Source organism: Quercus robur, chromosome 3 (genome assembly GCF_932294415.1).
Source record: "Quercus robur chromosome 3, dhQueRobu3.1, whole genome shotgun sequence".
Taxonomy (NCBI): Eukaryota; Viridiplantae; Streptophyta; class Magnoliopsida; order Fagales; family Fagaceae; genus Quercus; species Quercus robur.
Window position 1 is genome coordinate 9,076,198 of NC_065536.1, and position 20,105 is coordinate 9,096,302.

Genomic DNA, 20,105 nt, shown 5'->3' on the forward strand with positions numbered 1-20,105 from the left:
TCATGCCTGTCTCGCTTTGTCTTGGATACCACTTTTTTCAACAAACTGCCAAGTGTTTTGTTAAACGCTTCAGCTAGTCCATTTGCCAGGGCATTGTACATGGAGGAGTTGTATTGTTTAAATTCAAACTTCTCACATATCTCTGTCATCAGCCTATTGTAGAATGGTTTGCCATTATCAGTTATGATATACCGAGGGACACTATACTGATAAATCAAGTGAGTTCGAATGAAATTGACCACCGTTTCTTTCTTCACTTCTCTAAGGGGTACAGCTTCCACCCATTTCGAGAAGTAGTCAGTTGCAGCCAAGATATACAAGTGGCCACCGGATGACTTTGGTAATGACCGTATTGCATCAAGCCCCCATGCATCAAAAGGCCAAGAAGCTACAGTTGGGTGTAGAGGTTCTGGCGGTTGATGGATGAAGTTTGCGTGATACTGACAAGCTTCGCACTTCTTAGCGCATTCCATAGAATCTTGCACCATTGTAGGCCAATAGTAACCCATTCATTTGATCCTATAATGTAACTTAGGACCTGATTGATGTGCGCCGCATATTCCAGAATGAGCCTCCTCTAAGGCTTGTTTAGCCTCCTCCTCTCCTAAGCAACGGAGAAACAATCCATTAAATGAACGGTGGAAGAGAGTGTCTTTATAGTAAATGAATCGAGCAGCCCTCCGTCGAATTTCGGTCTTGTGGCGTTTATTATCTGGGAGTCTTCCATGCTGAAGGTATTCAATGATCACTTGTCGCCAATCTTCTTTTTCGACAAGGCATACAGAAATGATGTTGGCTTGCTCTTCTTCTTCTTCTTCAACCACGAGAGGTACCACCCACCTTTGGGAAATAGCGACTTTGGTTGTCTCTTCTTAGGATAATGCTAAGGCAGTAGCCAAATTAGCTAAAGCATCAGCCTGTCTATTCTCCTTTCTTGGTATATGCTCCAATGTGATGACCGCAAAATTTGCTAGCAACTTCTTTGCATATTTGCAATAAGGGATGAGGTCTTCTTTCTTGACGTCATCTTGCTCCAAGATTTAGTTGATAACTAATTTGGAGTCTCCCAAGATCTCAAGTTGCGCTATGCCCATCTCAATGGCCATCTGTAGACCAATGATCAATGCTTGATATTCGGCTACGTTGTTAGAGCAAAGTTCGCTTAATGAGAACGAGTAAAGAAGTATTTGCCGTTGTGGAGAAACAAACACTACACCTGCCCCCGCTTCTTCTTGACGTGCAGCCCTATCGAAAAACATCACCCATGGTGGCATTACTTCAATGTAAAACACATCTTCATCCGGGAAATCATCAGAGAACTCCCAATCAGACGGAACTAGGTGATCAGCTAAAAAATTTGCCAATACTTGTCCTTTGACAGCTTTTTCTGGAACGTATGCAAGGTCATATTGCTGAAGCAAGACTGCCCATCGAGCTATACGACCCGAAACCACTGGCCTGGAGAGGACATATTTGATCGGGTCCGCCTTTGCTATCAAACGGACCGTATATGCTTGCATGTAGTGCTCCAATTTGTCTATGGCAAAGAAAAAAGCGAGGCACATCTTTTCAATAGGAGAATAATTTAATTCAGCCCCATTAAGAGTTCGACTTAGATAATAAAGGGCTCTTTCTTTCCCCTCTTTATTTTCTTGCGCCATAAGAGCACCTAGAGACTTTTCTTGGGCCGCAATATACAGCACCAAAGGCTTTCCTGGGATAGGAGCACCTAAAACTGGAGGATTAAGCAAGTACCTTTTGATGAACGCAAAAGCATTGCTACAAGCCTCATCCCATTCAAAGTGCACATTCTTTTTCATCAATCTATTGAAAGGTTGACATTGACTAGCCAAGTTCGAGATAAATCGTCGTATGTAGACCAGTTTTCCCTGCAAGCCTTTAAGTTCTCGTAGATTCTTGGGCTCTGGCATTTTCTAGATAGCTTCAATTTTGGACTGGTCAATTTCAATACCGCGGTTCCTCACAATGAAACCAAGAAATTTTCCAGATGTTACGCCAAAAGTGCATTTGCGGGGGTTCATTTTAAGCTGATATTTTCTCAGGCGGGTGAACACGGATCGTAGATATGCCAGATGGTCTTCCCTCCTTTTTGTTTTAACCACCAGATCATCGACATAACACTCCACATATTTATGAAGTACATTATCAAAGATCTTCTGCATGGCCCGCTGATAAGTAGCAACAGCATTCTTTAGTCCAAAAGGCATCACTTTGTAACAGTAAATTCCCTTAGGAGTACGGAAAGCTGTAAGCTGCTCATCCTTAGGATTCATTCGAATTTGGTTGTAACCCGAAAATCCATCCATGAAAGATAAAGCTTCATGATCGGTAGTGGCATCAACCATAACCTCAGTGATGGGTAATGGAAAATCATCCTTGGGACATGCATTGTTCAAATCACGAAAGTCAACGCACACTCGGATTTGTCCATTCTTCTTTTTGACAGGGACGATGTTAGCGATCCATTCCGGGTACTGTACTTCACGAATGAAGCCCGCTTCAATGAGCTTATTGACCTCGGTTTCTATTTGAGGGATAAGCTCTGGCCGAAAGCGTCTTTGAGCTTGTTTGACTGGGCGCACGCCTTTCTTTACTACCAAATGGTGTAGAGCAATACTCAGATTGAGCCCAGGCATTTCCTTGTAAGTCCAAGCGAACATATCTTTATACTCTACTAGGAGCTTGAGGTATCCTTCTTCTTCTTCAGGGGTGAGAAGTGCACTGATGAAAGTTGGCCGGGGTTCTTCAGTAGTTCCTAAATTGATCTCTTTAAGTTCATCAACTGTAGCTTGTCCTCCATCTTCCAAGGCTGGAGGAGCTTCATCGACCTCTTCATTGGTTGCTTCAGCATCTGACAGTATACCCTCTTCTATTGTAATATGAAACGAGGATGATACCTCTTCAATTTCCTCATCATGGATGGGTGACTGGCTTGTATGTACAATCGTTCGTCTTTTGACTTTGAGCGATCCTTCAATGTTGATCTCCAAGGTAAAGTTACGTTTCATGCGTGAAGGAACGCTACTGCGGATCTCATCATTAGCTTTCTTCTCCCCTTGAACGTCAAAGTTTATTGAACTTTGAGAATGACTATCAATAGGCCTTTTTGTTGCCCCCAGTCGATCAAAGACTGATTTACAAGCAAGAGTGTCTCGATTTAGTGTTAAACAAGTTGTATTTAACCTGTCAAACACTGTGATTCATGATGACGAGGCCTCAATGCAATAAAAACACTGAGACACGGGGTGAAGAATGGTCTTTTCTTTGATTCGAACTTTCGCCGACCTCCACTGTTATATATTGGGAACTCGAAAGATCGCTTCTTTTCTTGATCCATATCTGAGCTGGTTGTTCGGGAGTATAACCTAATCCGGTCTTTGGGATAGGAATTTCATGCCCTTCAAGCCGCATTTTCCTTTGTGTTTTGCTAAGGCCATGCATCTTTTCTCCGGTGGCTTCTGGAATTAGCTTCCCTAAGTCTTCTTGTTTTGAGAAATCGTAGCCTGCTTTGGCTAACAGCCTATATGCCTTTGGGTCGAACCATTCTTTCGTCCGCTCACTTGGTAGAATACCATGCTCTATCGGACTTTGCGAAGACCTCACAAATCCATTTAACGACTTCGAGGGCAAAGGATTTGTGGATGAAGTTAAAGGCATGACATGATTTTCTTTCAAAATGGCTACATCCTCCATCGTGAGTTTTGCAGGAGGCCTCCCCATGTCTTTTGTAGATTGAAGGCATTCCGCGAATGGTGATTGTCCATACTTGCGATGTGATAATGGTATATACCGGAGGAATGGTTTTGGACCTTTCTTTGGGGAAGAAATGTCCTTTTTGGCGATGAATTTAACATGCTCCTTTTCATCATGTTTACTTTTTATAGACGGGATTTCAACTGGAAGAACCTCGCTAGAAATGTCTTCTTTTGCATAAAATTTTGCATCAGCAAAATGAGCTTCGGTTTCTGCAAAAGGCTTTAAATCGGCATCGACCTTTTTTATTCCATTTTGAAAGAACTTGAAGCATTGATGCAAGGTTGACCGCACTATTCCATTTTCGTGGATCCAGGGATGTCCTAACAGCATGTTATAGGTCGTCTTAGCATCAATGACGTGGAACAAGACATTGCTTGTCAATTCTCCAATTATCAATTCTAGGTGGATCAGACCGATTACACGTTGTCCTCCTTGGTTAAAACCTTGGATGACCAAACGACTGTGTGCTAATTCTTCCATAGTAAAACCCAGTCGTTTCATGGTCATTTTTGGAAGTATGTTAACGGCTGAACCTCCATCAACAAGGATACGCTCGATCCTTTGTTCGCGAGCATAACCAGAGACGTAGAGTGGGCGATTGTGGGGCTTAGAGCCTAACAATAGATCCTCATCAGTGAAGGTTAAATCTGGAGAGCATGCGTAACATCCCTGTGTTTGTTGAAGCGTATTGGTATGAGGGGCGTATATCTCTGGCTTTTCAAGAGCTTGGATGAGCACTTCTTTTGGTGATGTAGAGGATTGCAAGGGTTCAACTTCATTGACCTGGGATTGGAGTTCCTCCAAAGATGACAAGGTCTCTTTTGGATCACCATGGTCAACATCCTCCTTTTCGTCCTGAATTTCGCAACGAGAGACTGTGTGGACGGCCTCGGTTGAGTCATTTTGAAAGAATTTTCTGGGGAAGAATTCTTCCAATGTGATGAGCTTTTGAGATTTTTGGGTTTGTGCTGAATCTTCATATACTTTTCTTCCCAGTCTCCCTTGCCTCTTATCACTCATTCTTTTTGACCAAGGTTGAATCTGGTTTTGTGTTCTTCTGGACTCTCGAGTGATCAAATGAAGAGGGAATGCTCGTTTCTTCTTCCATCTCTTGCGAGTAACCATCGTCCATCCTTCTTCCTCATCCGTCGTTGACCTTTTATCATCATTTGAATTATAATGAGGTACTTTTTGTGAGAGCTGAACTTGAACCGGTTCCAGAGAACCAAAATGGATGAGCGTGGTATTTGCCCCTTGCTTAGTAGTCGGAGACAGGGAACTAGGTAACCCACAAGAAAATGTGACAAGGTTTGACTGAGCAACATCATTAAAATCCAAGTCGATTTTCCTTTCCTTGGCTAGCTTCATGATGAGTTCTTTAAGAACAAAGCATTTTTGGATTGGATGACTTATGATGCGATGATACCTACAATAGTTTGGGTCATCAACTTTTTCTCATCTCTTCTGGTCGTTTGCATTCTAGCAATTCAATTAGGGATAATTACACATAACCCACCTGTGGTTTGGGCGAAAATCACTTTACCTACCCGTGGTTTGAAAAGTATCATTTAACCCACCTGAGGTGTGTTTCCGTCACTCTCTGTAACCCACCTCGGTCTCTACCGTTACAAAAACACCTTTTAACCCCAAAACAGAACATAACGCGAATCAAAACCCCCAAAACTCAAACACTTTTCGAGAGAGACACCCAAGGTGCAATCAGGCTTGTTCTTCGTGGTTTGGAGCGTGTGGAGAGGGAGAAAACACTTGTTTTGCATCATCGAACCTGGGCAAGGTATGTGTGATGTTTTTTCATCTGCATTTGGGTTCTTGATGTCATTTTTTTATGGTGACCCACCCACGTAGTTAGGTTTTGCTGTTCATCTGCACAGTAAAATTTTTTTTGTATGTTAAATTAGCATTTTGCTATTTATGTGTAGAATCGCTTAGGATATGCATTTTGCTATTATTGTTTCTATAATGCATATACCTGAAGGAATCAAGTTTATTTGTCAATGATTGCACTTGTTTGTGAAGTGTGGGTAGTGTGGTCCCTATGAATTTGTTGGGAATCTGGTTTTGCATGTGCTTTATGTGGTCCTTTGTCCGTGTGTTGTTGTCAATTTGTTGGCTTGTTGTCTCTTTTGGCTTCTTGTCACTTTCTGCATGTCAGTGTGTGTAAACAAAATACTTATTTTAATTGCAGATGGATGATGTCACATTTGACCTTGAAATTCATGTTGGGGGATGTTTTGTGGAGGAGCCAACCATACAATATGTGGGTGGGTCTGTACGTTTACTGACAGAGATTGACCCTGACAAGTTGAGTTACTTTGAAATTCGGGATTTATGCCATCTAGTTGGTGCTCCTAAGGAACACAGTAGATATAAGTATTTAATTCCTGATGGTGATCTACAGCATGATTTAAGAGACATAGAAACAGATACAGATGTCGTAAACATGACTAACCTTCATAAGGCATGGTATGCTGAAAAAATCATAATCTATACTGATATAGATGTGGAGCCATTGGCAGTTGAGTATCCTGATGCAGGGGGAGTGGCAGATGGTAGTGTAGGTGGTGATGCAGGGGGAGTGGCAGATGGTGGTGTAGGTGGTGATGCAGGGGGAGTGGCAGATGGTGTAGGTGGTCATGCAGGTGGTGATGTAAGTGGTGATAGCAAGGGTTGAAATAGAATTGGATAGTGATGATGATGAAGATGATGAGAATGATGATGAGAATAATGATGAGAGTGACGATGAAGAAGATGTTAAGGATGTTGACATTGATGCAAGAGATGAAGAACAGAATGTTGAAGGAGATGATGATGATGATGATGATGATGATTGGCTAAATGAAGGCCTAGAGGGGGATGGCTTTGGTGATGATGTATTTGCTGCTCAAAACTCAGCTCCACAAGTTTCTGCTCCCAATACAAACCCAGAATCAAGCAATGCACCCCACACAGCCCCAGAATCAAGCAATGCACCCCACACAGACCCTGAGTGGGCTGAGCCAGCGTTTGAGGATGACCTGGTAAGCATGGATGGGTCTGATGATGAGCAGGTACCTGAGCAAGTAGAGTTTAATGCTAAGAGTGACATGAGAATTGTTGTACTGAAGAAGGAGATGAAGTTCCCTAATGCAAAGGTGTTCAGAGCTGCTTTGAGGGAGTATGCAATCAAAAAACCTATTGACATCAAATTCAAGCTTAATGAGAAGACCAAGATATCAGTTCACTGCAAGAATGGGTGTGGGTGGAGATGTTATGCATCTCAAATAAGTGGAGAGCTAACATTTCAAATTAAGACCTTGACTGATGACTGTACTTGTCCCAAGTCTTTCAAAAACAGCCAAGCAACATCAGCTTATGTTGCTAAGAGGTTCATTGAGGATTTTAGCAAAAATCCAAATTGGGAGGTGAGTGGTGTACACAACCTTGTGATGCAAAATTTATCTGTTGACCTAAGTGTAAACCAAGTGTATAGGTCAAAGAGAAAGGCAAAGGATTTGATAAATGCAGATGAGCAACTGCAATATGGTGTCCTTAGGGACTATGCACAAATGATAACCATTGTAGACAAGGGGAGTAGGGTTATACTGCAGACAGAAATGGCTGAGGAGACTTCCCAGCCAAAATTTAAGAGGATGTATGTTAGGTTCAATGCTCAGAAGGTAGGATTTTTAGGTGGATGCAGGCCATTTATAGGTTTAGATGGTTGTCACATAAAGCACAGATTTGGTGGGCAAATCTTATCTGCCACTGCCAAGGATGCAAATGACAACATTTTTCCAGTAACCATGGCTGTTGTGGAACAAGAAATCAGGGAGTCTTGGATATAGTTTTTGGAAATTTTTGCTGATGATATAGGGAGGCCAGACGAGCTTCAGTTGGTCTTCATTTCTGCTAGGCAAAAGGTATGCAAGTTTTGTTTTGTTCAGTTACACTTGAATAGTTGACTTTGTTTGCTGAACTAACTTGTTTTGTTTGTTTGTTTGCTTATTTACAGGGGCTTATACCTGCAATAGAGACACTATTCCCTACCGTGGAGCATAGATACTGTGTGAAACACATCTACAACAATTTCAAAGTTGATCACAAGGGATTGGGGCTGAAGGATGCATTGTGGAGGTGTGCTGCTGCCACAACAGTAAGGGAGTTTGAGAGATGCATGCAGTACATAAGAGATTTGGATGAAAAGGCATATGAGTATCTTGCAAACATTGCACCTGCACAGTGGACAAGGTCACACTTTACTCCTAGGGCCTTAACAGATTGTTTGGTAAATAATTTGAGTGAGTCTTTTAATGCAATGATATTGAAGTCTAGGGACAAGCCTATCTTGGCAATGTTGGAGTGGATTAGGGTTAGACTTATGACTAGGCTTTACACAAAAAGGGAAGGGATACAGAAGTATGCTGGAAAGTTGTGTCCAAGCATACAAGATAGGTTGGAGAAATTGAAGGTTGAAAGTAAGGCATTTAGTGCTACCCCAGCTGGTAGTTTCCTTTATGAGGTAGGCAGTCAGTATGAGAGGCATGTAGTTGATTTGGTGAAGAAGACATGTAGCTGTAGGTCTTGGGATTTAAATGGAATTCCCTGCAAACATGCCATAACAGCCATTTATACAAACATTGAGACACCAGAAGACTATACCCACCCATGCTACTTCAAAGAAACTTACATGGAGATATACAAGGAGGTACTTCCTCCCATGCCTGGCCAGTCAGAATGGGCTGAGACTGGACAGCCTGCTCTCTTGGCACCTCACATATACAAACCACCAGGCAGACCACCCAAGCAAAGAAAGAGGGCTTCTGATGAGCCTAGGAACCCTTACAAAGCAAGTAGATAGAACAGACCTGTAAGATGTGGGAAATGCAAAAAGGAAGGGCATAACTCAAGAGGGTGCAAGGCTGGCATCACTGGGGAGACACCATGGCAGAGGAGACATAGACTTCAAAGAGAAAAAGCTGTAAGTAATTAGGATTTAAATGGCAAAAAAAAAAAAAAAAAACTTGTTTTTAAACTTACAATAGACACTGTATTGAAACTGGGTTTTGTTGCAGGCAAGGGAAGGGGTGCCTGCACCTAGATCTGCACCTCAGCCTGCACCTCAGTCACCATCCCAACAGCCTACCCAGACCTACAACATGATGTCTGCCACTCAGCCTTCATTCTCACAGCAAGGAAATCAACCTAGGCCATCTCACAAGAGAGCAGGATGGTTCTCTTCCTCACAACCAGAGTTTCACACACCTAGGGAGACCTGGGATACCTTACCAAGTTCTTCACAGGTAACTTAGTCCTGGATGGTTGTGTAGCTTGGGATATTTTTTAACAAGTGGATCTATTTTTTATTTTGTAGCCTTCACATGCAAGTGGGAGCACTGGTGGTGTGAGGACTAGAGGACAGCTTGCTGCACAAAGGCCACCAAAAATGAATCCAGTGGGTGGAAAGAGGAAAGAGTAAAGGCAAGAAATGAATGAAGCTAGTGGGTACGCATGCCAGCATTGGGAGTAAAGCTAGTGGGAACATGTGGGCCTTTTTGGTTTTTTTTTTTTTTTGTGAAGACCACTGTTGGCCTTTTGTAATTATCAATTAGTGTAAAAAACAGTCATTGCTGGCCTTGGAACGTGCTTTTTTGTAATTACTAATTAGTGTAAAAAACAATCACTGCTGGCCTTGGAATGTGCTTTTTTGTAATTAAGGTACAATACACTCCAGGTTGTTATATGGAAGTTGTGATATTACAGTTTGTATGGAACAATATTTGTCCAAACTAGATTATATGGAAGTTTATTTATTGCTACTACAAATTGTGTCCAAGTATATTATTTTTATTGTGGAATGGTATGCACAACCAAATTATATGGAAGTTTATTTATTGCTACTACAAATTGTGTCCAAGTATATTTTTCTAATAGAGTGTATGGAAGTTTTTATTGTGGAATGGTTGTTATGGTATGCACAGCCAAATTATATGGAAGTTTATTTATTGCTACTACAAATTGTGTCCAATTATATTTTTCTAATATAGTGTATGGAAGTTTTTATTGTGGCATGGTTGTTATGGTATGCACAACCAAATTGATAATTGACCATTACTTCTTCCATTGAATGATTGTTATGATATGCACAAAATACTCAATAATTGACCAATTCTTCATTCATTGACACATCAAAACATTACATCAGTAGGCTGGTGCTATTACAATGCAAATTCATTAGCACCATTGCAATAACTATCTCTACTAACCAATTAACTATTTCAGGGGCAACAATCTAGGTCTCTTCACTCCAGAGAATTCAATTGAGCCAAAACACAACAACATAACAATAACAAAAAAGATCCATGACAAAATGCATGCAGACTTTCACATTCTTTGCTTCTCTTCAGCAAGAATGGCTTTTTCCTTAGCTTTTGCACAGACAACTCGAGCCTTTCTCTCCCTCTCCTTGGCTTTGACTTCCTCTTCAAGAGCCTTTTCTGCCATTTGCCTAGCTTCTTCTGCCGTTTCCAGAGCTGTCCTTTCCCTCTCATTTGCAAGTTGGAGAGCAGTCTGAAGCCTAGACATCTTCTCTAGAGCCAAAGGTGCAGTTTCATTCCCACGAGGACAGGTTGGGTTATCAATCCAAACAAAGAAAGGACACTTAGGACCAACCTTATAACGGCTACAACCCAAGACCCTCCTCCCAAAATTGTGCAAACTCAAACTTGTTCTCAAAACACAAGTCTGCTCATTGCACATATGTCCACATGAACCCGAGAAATTACCACTTGATGAAGACATCTCAACATAACACGATTCCTGGGAAGTACAAATTTAGACTTTCACACAGTAAGTTCGCACTTGAACAAAATCTGAAACCCTAAATCAGGAACAAACCCAAATGCAGATGAAAAAACATCACACATACCTTGCCCAGGTTCGATGATGCAAAACAAGTGTTTTCTCCCTCTCCACACGCTCCAAACCACGAAGAACAAGCCTGATTGCACCTTGGGTGTCTCTCTCGAAAAGTGTTTGAGTTTTGGGGGTTTTGATTCGCGTTATGTTCTGTTTTGGGGTTAAAATATGTTTTTGTAACGGCAGAGACCGAGGTGGGTTACGGAGAGTGACGGAAACACACTTCAGGTGGGTTAAGTGATACTTTTCAAACCACGGGTAGGCAAAGTGATTTTCGCCCAAACCACAGGTGGGTTATGTGTAATTATCCCATTCAATTAATTTCAACTTGAGCAGTTGTTCTAGCATTTCAGGCATATCGGCGTCTAGGAAAGGATAGACCTTTTGTTCCCATTCCTTAAGTGATGAGCAACGCGTTTCACGCTGTTGACCTCCTTCGGGCCTCTTTTCATTGGCCTTCGCATTTCTTGTTGAAATTTTAACTGGGGCAGGATTGACATTCATTGAGTCTTTGATATTACTTTTCACATTCCTGTCATTTTTCCTTATTTCCCGTCTTTCTTTCCTTTCCTCAGGTACAGGAGGTTTCGTATTTCCATGGCTGGAAATACTTAATTCCATGTCATGTGCCCGAGTTGCCAACTCTTCAAATGTTCGAGGCTTTATTCCTTGAAGGATGTAAAGAAGTCCCTAATGCATGCCTTGTATGCACATCTCTATAGCAGATATTTCAGTAAGTTTATCCTTGCAATCTAGACTCAAAGAACGCCACCGGTTGATATAATCAACGACGGGCTCATCCTTCCACTGTTTAGTATTGGTAAGCTCCATCATGCTTACCGTGTGTCGTGTGCTGTAGAATCGGTTGAGAAACTCCTTTTCAAGTTGTTCCCAGCTATCGATTGACTCGGGCTCTAAGTCTGTATACCAATCAAAGGCATTCCCCTTTAGTGAACGGATAAACTGTTTTACAAAGAGGCCTCCTTAAGTCCCTGTGTTCTCACAAGTTTCTACAAAGTGAGCAATGTGTTGCTTAGGGTTTCCTTTGCCATCAAATTACAAGAACTTGGGAGGTTGATACCCATTTGGCATTCTCATGTTATCAATGCGCTTTGTATAGGGTTTGGAATATATGAGAGAACTTGTAGAAGAACCTCCATATTGTGCTCGAATGGTATTTGTAATCATATCTTGCAGTTGTTGGACAGATATCGAGGCCATTGAGGTGGAATGTCCGTGTTGAGAAGTGCCTTCACCTCCTTTTCCTTTATCACCCCTGGCGTTTTCTCCTTTGAAGGTAAAGCCAGGTGGGTGCTTAGTGCCAAGACTTGATTCACCCGAATCTTGTACCTTCAGCTTGTTCATTAGGGTTGCAATTTTGACATCCTTTTCTTCAAGTGCCTTTGTGAGAAAGATGACCCTTTGTTCCATTTCAGCCATCTTTTCTTCCATGGTAGAGGTGTTAGTCATCATTACTGGCATGACCTCTATAGATGACGGAGAAAATGATGAAACAGGATGAGTCAGAGGTACTTCACTCCTTAAGTTTCTCATCACGGGTGAAGAGTTGATAGAAAAGGTCTTTGTTGGGGATGATTCATTATTGGTCTCCAAATCTTTCGAGGCAGATGAATCTTTAGCTATAGCTTTCCTATTTGCAAGAAAGTCCAGAGAGATGATAGCAGGAGGTTGGCTTTCTTGGGTTGGTTGAGGTTGGAGTCGGTCAAGAGCTTTGGACCGACTGCAAGTGATTGGGCCGACATACTCATCAACACTGGAATCATCAACCACTGATTTTCGGACATTCTTGCTAGAGGCCATTGAAGCTAGTAGCAAAATGATGTCAAATTTCTTTTCTTTTGAAGGAGAAAGAGATGAGAGGCAGAGAGGTCCCATCGGGCGTGCCAAAATTTGTAAGCGACTAAATTTCTAGTTTGAAATAAATCAAACAAGTAAAATAGTTTCGCAAATGCGAATTTGTATTTATGATTGTGTGGTACAATTCTCTGAAATTACAAAAGAGTTATCCTTTGATTCAATCTCCTTGCAAGACTTATTGATTGGATTTGTGGTAATATGGTTTTGACTTGAACACAAAATATCCTTCAATTTGGTTGAGGGATGGATCGAAGATTGCTGAAACGGAATTACAATGAATTTCTGGCTATGAGCTTGTTTAGAAATCCTTTGTTCTTCACGTTCTTCGTGCTCTTCGTGCGTTCTTCATCTTCGAAGGTTTGTGGTGGAAGTTCTTCGGTGCTTTAGAGGCTTGAATCCGTTGGGCTTCACTGATTTGTGATTTGTTGATGTTTTCGGACACTTCTAGCTTGATTCCTGCAAACTTTAGGATCTGGGCAGATGATCTGGATGATTCTGCTTCGAATGTTCTCTGATTTCGGGGTTGAAGTTCTTGAAGGCTTTGGGGCTTGATCTTCGCAGAGCTTTTTCACTTCTGAATTCTGGTCCTTCTAAATGTCTCAAGAAGGCTTTATTTATAGAAGTTTGGGGGTGGGTGATTGACACGTGACGGAGCTTGATTGGTGACACATGTCACAGCCAGATTGGTCCGCTTAAGTCATCGCTTACACGTGCGAGGCTGCTTGTGTCATCGCTTACATGTGCGAAGCTGTTTGTGTCATCGCTTACACGTGCAAAGCTGTTTGTGTCATCGCTTACACGTGCGCTGATGTGTGATTGGTTTTTGCATGACACTTGGCAAATTTCTGTTGGCTTCTGAATAGTGATAGCAAAACCTAGCAGCAGTATGTGGTGCTTTGTAATTGGCTGTATTTTGTGGACTTGGTAATGTGACGTGTCAGCTTGTGATAGGTTGGGAATTTTCCTTCTCTACAATTGTAATCCCAAGCGAAGATGTCTTTGAATTCTTTCAACAGTAGTATGAGTTCTGACTTCTCCGTTTCTGTCAGGCTTGCACTAATTGAGATGGACCTTGGTTCTTGCGAGTCGGACACTAAGTCAACCTCTTCCAATTCTTCTTCTGCCATAACTTGGATGTCCCTTTCTGCCGTAACTGCCTCATCCTTTTCTTCTTCTTTTCCCAAACTTCCTTCAGCAATGCAACACGCCAAACTCTTGTGTTGCCCTTTTTGGGTGGGACCCACTTGCATCTCACCCATGGGCCCCACGCATCTTCATAATTTATAGACAATCTTGCCATCAAGGCCTCGGACCCTGATGCACTGAGGTACTTCATTTGGCTCTGCGGCAGGCGCTTCTTTCCTTTTCTTCTTTCGCGCCAGTAGCTCTCTTAAATCAGGTTCTGGGTCATCTTGAACGTCTTCCCACCTAGGCACAAAGGTGCCTCGTGTCTTTGCAACCACATTTTCTCCAAATGGAGCCCATTGATCATAAAACATGGTTTCCACCAAGTGGACTTCTGCCGGTTCGAACGGCGAAGGGTTCGCCACTATGCGTATCATCCTGCCATTCAATCTTCCCTTCACACATTGGTGGTAGGTGGACGGGACTAGTCGGTGTTTGTGTAACCAAGGTCTTCCCAAAAGCACATGGTAAGATACTTCCGTTCTAACCATGTGGAAGTGAGCGAGAGAGGCTATAGGGCCTACTTTCAACCATAACTGAATGTGGCCTGCGGTGTACTCACCTCTCCCACCGAATCCCGTTACTTCCATCGGGCATCCTTGGATCTTTTTCTCTGAAATTCCTGCGACTTACAAGGTGCTCAATGGAATGAGATTTACGGAAGTACCTGTATCCACCAAGGCCCTCTTGATGGGGATTTGATTTATAGATGCTGCTAAATAGAGAGGCCTCCTATGATCTAAGTGCCCCACTTCCATATCTTCACTACTAAATGTGATTTCTGTTGATTCTTGCAGGAGGGCCCTATCTTCTGGCATCTCTGCTGACAGGCATTCCACCCCTGCTCCGGAGGCGATGCTTACCAAAGCCTCCGTGGCTATTTTTCTTTCTTTTGCTGTAAGTCCCAACTGGTCAAATAGATTTTTGAACTTGACACTCTGCTGAAGAGTGGTAATCACCGCAGCAGGCAGGGCCAAGTTTTCTTCCTCGTCTTCTCCCGGGTCTGCACATATCACTACTACTGCTACACCCTTTTCCTTGTGGTTTGGGAGTGGGTTTCTTTGGACTTCCTGCTGGGTCAGCTCTAATGTGCCTTCTTTGATCCTGCGGTGCACCAGCCTGCGGAGCACCCAGCATTCTACGGTGGGATGTTGTACATAGTTGTGCAAGCGGCAGAAACGAGGATCCCTCATTTCTTCCTCCGTAGGCTCTCTAGAAACCTGGTTAGGTTTAAAAATCCCGTCCGTTATCCATTTGTCAAGTAGCACATCCAGCTCCTTAGGAGTGCACGGTAGGGGTGGGGGTGTATCATACTCCCTCCCCTCTGTTTTCCTTCTCTGATTTCCAGTGGACACCGCTATAGCCTGCGGTGCGTTCCTCTTGTCTGAACTGGGTTTCACGGACTGAGCCGTCTTTCTAGCTTTCTACAATAGCTGCGCAAACTGGGAAATCTCCAGATTTTCCAGGACAGCTTTGAACTCCCGAATCATGTTGGTCATGCACATTTCCACCAACGTCCTTTCTTCACAGTGGTCATAGCAATCAAGTGCTATGTCCCTGAACCGTTTGATGTACTCCATCAGATCTTCTCCATTCCTTTGCTTGGTTGCTTGCAGAGTTGCAAGCGTCACCATTTCTTCCCCGTGAAAGTATTTAGTGCAAAATAGGTCCACCATGTCATCCCAGGTTGGGGTGGATTCTGGTTTTAAGCCAATGTACCAAGTGTATGCCCGATCGCACAGTGATTTTGAAAACTCCCACAGACATAAGTCTTCGTCTGCTGCGTAAGGGCCAAGGGTGTCAATAAATTTGCTCATGTGCTCTACTGCACTTCCCTTCCTGCCATCGTACTGGGCAAAGGCCCTTGGTTCATACCTCTTGGGGTATGGCTTGCTGAGTACTTTTAGAGGATAGGGAGGTCTCCTTGCGTTAAACCTCTCCTTTGGTGTTCTGGCTCTTTCTTGCTCCAAGAGAGCCGCTACCTCAGCCATGGTGATGAAATGCTGCCCTGCGTTCTGAGGGACACCTCCTGCCAGTGTCTCTTCTCTATCTGCCACATGATCCGGGTCATGCTGGCTGCCTTTCTCTTTTGTTTTGTCTGCTTTCAGTTGACGGATCTTTTCCATCATTTGTTGCTGCGAGTGCTGCAATGATTGCAATACTTCGACAAAGGTGTTGACATTGTCCACGGGGACTCTTGTCAGAGGCTGAGGATCAGCCCCCATTCTGTTGGCACCTTCCGTTTGGTTAAGTTACTCTTGGTGAGGCGTCGTCGGCCTGGATTCTGCTTGTGAGGGTACGACACTCATATTCCGTGTCGTCCTGGACTTGGGTGGCATTGTTTGTGAGGGGCTCTATTTTCTTTTCCTTTGCCCCTGTCTGCTTCCCAACTCCCCAGTGGAGTCGCCAATTTAATGTAGGGGCCTTTTTTTGTATGATATGGTATGTTGGGCTGCCTCCTGCGGGAATAGGCTGGGCTGCCTCCTGTGGTGATGGGCCCTGGTGTTTCTGAGTAAGGAAGCTGGGGCCGGTCCAATTGTAACTCAACTTGGGCCAGTTTGTGCACAAACTTATGCCTTGTCTGTCAGGAGCAAATTTACGGCAAGCAGAACTGTTGCAGACGAGTTACGGCAGGCAGATATAATAATAATTAAAACAGAGTATTTTGACTTATTTCAATAAACGGCTATGTATTCCCTGCTAATAAAGCATGATTACAGTCATAACGATATCAATCACAGAGAAGAATGAAAATAATACTGGCTAATTTAAATGAGCATAAATTAGGTTTTAAACTTAGTCTGCCGCAGCAAAGCCAAAGAGGAGAGAACGCCTCTTCTCAATGCAAATAACCCCCCAGGAAAAGGATCCTGCCGTGGGGATTAATGGCTTTGAGGGAGTCGGACCTGAATGGTTATTGCCTAAAAGAAAGAGTCTTTGTTTGCGTTTTGGGAAGAAGGTGAGATTCGGAGGGGGAGAGAGAGAAAACGATCTATGGGTGCATGCCCTATTTGAACCAACTCTCCTTTTTTCTTAGTTTTCCTTTCTTTTCTTTTCTGTTTTTTTTTCTTATCTTTTCCCCTTCTTCTTGCTCTGTTTTCTCTTTTTTCCTCAAGAAAATATACTCTGTTTTTCGATCCTCTCTACAGAGCACGGCAAGAGCCTTTTTATAGTGCCTGCCGCGACCAAGGTTTTACCATTTTGCCCCTTAACCGCCTTTGTCTGGCCTGGGCGTACTTGCCGACCACCAGAGGTGTGTGCCACTCATTCTTGCCAGATAGAGGCAGGTTTCAGTTCTCCCCCCTACCGTAGCACTTCTTTCCTGCCACAGTATAAATGCTCTCTCTCCACTCTCAAGGCAAGCACCCAACGGTTCCCCCTCAAACTTGCCTCTTTTGGGTGGTCTGTCATCCGAGCAGGACGTACCTCCCAAAAGAGCTTGGGCAAAAGCCACAAATAGATCTTTTCCCCTCTCCCCACCACCAAACCATACCCCCCTTTACCTCTTACCTCTGTTCCATGGCCCTATCATGTCCTATATTGGCTGGGTACAGGCTGGTGGTGCCTGGGCCTTGCGCGTGCTTCCCTTTCAGATATGTCCAAGAGTCTGTCTGCTGCTCATGCGTCTGCCGTGATTTGGAGACTCTCCGTCTACGTTTCCTGGCCTTTCATGTGGGTCTTTCTTTGGTTTTTCGCTTCATTCAGGAGTTGGGCCTCGTATGATAATGGGCTTTACATTTCTTTGGCCCACTTTTGATTTTCTTTACTGCCTGCCACGTTGAATTGTTATTCCTGCCGTAATAACTTAATCCTGCTGGACTTCCTTTTGGGCTAGCCGTTTATCCCTTTTCTCAGTGGCCTATTATGGGCACTGTTTTGCTTTTACTTATGGGCTCCTATGTCCCTTTGGGCTTTTCCTTTGGACATCCATGGTCCGATTGTTTTCTTTGGGCTTCCTCGGCCCGTTTGCTAATTCCACACTCCCATGGGCTTTTTACTAACTTCATTGGGCTTCCTCGGCCCAATAACCTTATCCTTATCTTTGGAGTTCATGGGCCTGCCATAAACCCCTTACTCTCTTAGTTTACAATTGCCTCGGGCCTACAGCGGCCCTTTCTCACTTTTCTACCTCATACTCTACCCATGGGATGCTATTTCTTTCTTTCCTGGCTTCCTTGAGCCCGCTTGCCTCTTCAAGACTCATTTATTTATTTGCTGGGCCTGTGATCCATTATTCCTACCACTTGGGCCTAATGGGTTTTTTGCTATTTATCTTGTCAATTCTTTGTGGCCCTCATTATTGGGCTTTTCTGTCTGCTGGGCATCCACAAATGGCCCTCAACACAAACAAATAAATATTTTTAATATAAAATTCAGGACTAACGAGTAACTGTATCACAAATAATCATTCAAAACTAAAACATATCCCAATATCACAAATAATCAATCAAAATATGTCCAAAAAAAAAAAAAAAACCACAACAACTAATAAGTTTATATACCTAGAGTTTGAAGAGTACATTGCTAAAATATCATTTAATTAAGTGGGTCAGACGGGTCAAATGGGTTCTATGTGTTCAACACTAACCCAACTCGTTTATTAAATGGATCAGCCATGTCAATCTGAATATGACACAAACTCATTAAACCTCAACCCATATCCTGCTAATTTCATGTCGTGTTATGTCGGGTTCGAAGGTCGTGTCCAATTTTGCCACCCCTAATCCAAACTCACCACTTACTTTGTGCCTCCAAACCCACCACTTGACCCACAACATCCAAACCACTACTGCAACCACCTGCTACCACCACCACCACCACCACCACGAATAAACCCCAAAAAAGCTACCAAAACTCAATCAAGCTACCACTAAATTAAACATTTAAACAAAAACTTATCAACCCATCAAGCAAAAACTTAATCTTAAAATCAAAAAACTCCAACAACTAATTAAATGCTTAAACAAAAACCCATTAAAAGCAAAGCAAAAAAAACCATAAACTTCAAATAAATACTCAAAATCCAATAATCAGCGAGGTTGAGCCCATCATCAATGAGGTTGAGAAGCCCATTATCGGAGGCGAGGTTGAGCAGCCCATCATCAGAGGCAAGCTTAAGCGCCTCCATCACAGGACCACGTGATCAAAGCCCCATCGGAACCCACTCGATCTCCACCCAAAATCAAAACCTCATCGAAACCTACCTCGCAATGACCCACACGCCCCACGATTAACTCCATGCAAAACAGCCCAAGTAGCTCCAATGGCTAGTCTTGAACGAGAGAGATGTGAGAGAAGGAGTGAGGATAGAGTGATGACACTGAGAGAGACAAAGTGAGAGAAGAAGAGAAAGTGAAAGGGTGAGGGAGAATAAAGTAATAAAAAAATTATACAAGCCAGCTACAGTGTCATCAAACATATAAGACGATACTGTAGCAGTATTGCAAATTTTTTTACAGTTGGAAGACCAGGCAACGGGGGGTTTTGGGGTTCTGATGCTAAGGGGCTATTTGGGTGAAACAAAATGGTCACTCATCACTCAGTTTTCATCACCCATCACTCATCACTCAATAACTTATTTCCTATCACCCAATAATGATGAAATATCTCACTTAGCCCGTTTGGCACCCAACACCTAGTTATGTTTTCAACATAAAAAGCTAAAAAAAATAGGGACCCACACACTCTAACCTCACCTGTGCACCTAAACCCCCTACCTAACCCTATTAACTCCACTCACCCCAAATACCTCACTTTACCAAATCACATTTCTTCTCCATTTTGTCTCGCATGCTCAAGCTCAACACCATCAATGGCTTTCGCTCAAGCATCACCCACCTGTGCCGACGCCGCCAACAAAGCTATTGCTTTCTTCCTCCCTCCTCATTGAAACCAAACCCACAACATCCCCTTAACGTTCTTCCTCCATCCTTAAACTCGATTTGACTCCCCTAGTAACTTCCGTGAAGGCTTAAACTTGTTGATCCCGTCAGTGGTGGTTGAAGAGACGACCCAATATCCGTTGCTGTTGTGTGCTGAAAGACCGATCTGTGCCCGTGGAAGTTCCAATCACCGTTGTTCCTCCGTGGGTATGTCTTCTTCTTCAAATATTTTTTTCAAGACACGATAAAATTGAGGAGACAAATGTCGCTGTGGGTATGTAATTCTTACTTATGGGTTTTGGAGTTTTGGGTGTACCCAACACCAATCCTTGCCCCGATTGCAATCCTAACTGTACAATGGTCCCTATGTGGGTAACTTGTTATTGTGGTGCTATTTTCGTGTAGACCAAAAAAAAAAAAAAATTACAAACACTTGTTCTCTGTGAATGTTTGAATATGATTTATCGG

At 43.0% G+C, this 20,105-nt stretch overlaps 1 protein-coding gene across 1 annotated transcript; it reads left to right on the forward strand.

The window, feature by feature from the left end:
• Positions 1 to 6,296: 6,296 nt before the first annotated feature.
• LOC126719198 (uncharacterized) lies at positions 6,297 to 8,635 on the forward strand. The gene is made up of 5 exons (XM_050421779.1): positions 6,297 to 6,318; positions 6,475 to 6,698; positions 6,846 to 7,574; positions 7,623 to 7,697; positions 7,790 to 8,635. The coding sequence occupies exons 1-5, from the start codon at positions 6,297 to 6,299 to the stop codon at positions 8,633 to 8,635; spliced, it is 1,896 nt and encodes a 631-aa protein (XP_050277736.1).
• The last annotated feature ends 11,470 nt before the right edge of the window (positions 8,636 to 20,105 follow it).